Below are 290 nucleotides of genomic sequence, written 5' to 3' on the forward strand. Positions count from 1 at the left end.
GTCATGCTCTCAAGGTCCCATACCTGCAAGGAGTCCATGCAACTGCTGACAGCCGTCTTGCCGTCCCCGCTGATCGCCACGCTCCATGCCCAGCCGATATTACCTTCCAGGCAAGCCTTCTGCGTCATGCTCCCAAGGTCCCACACACTCAACGTTTTATCCATGCCCCCACTGACAGCCGTCTTGCCGTCCTTGCTGATCGCCACGCTGTTGATCGGACCACCATCACCCTCAAGACAAGCCTTCTGCGTCATGCTCTCAAGGTCCCACACCCTCAACGCCTTATCCAT

General features: G+C 57.6%; 1 protein-coding gene across 1 annotated transcript; it reads right to left on the reverse strand.

The window, feature by feature from the left end:
• Positions 1–5: 5 nt before the first annotated feature.
• On the reverse strand, positions 6–290 carry GUITHDRAFT_55239 (hypothetical protein; the record flags this gene model as incomplete). The annotated part of the gene is made up of 1 exon (XM_005817664.1): positions 6–290. A coding segment is annotated over one exon (285 nt), but the record flags the coding sequence as incomplete, so codon positions are not given.

The sequence above is a fragment of the Guillardia theta genome (assembly GCF_000315625.1).
Source record: "Guillardia theta CCMP2712 unplaced genomic scaffold GUITHscaffold_751, whole genome shotgun sequence".
In the NCBI taxonomy this organism is placed as follows: domain Eukaryota; class Cryptophyceae; order Pyrenomonadales; family Geminigeraceae; genus Guillardia; species Guillardia theta.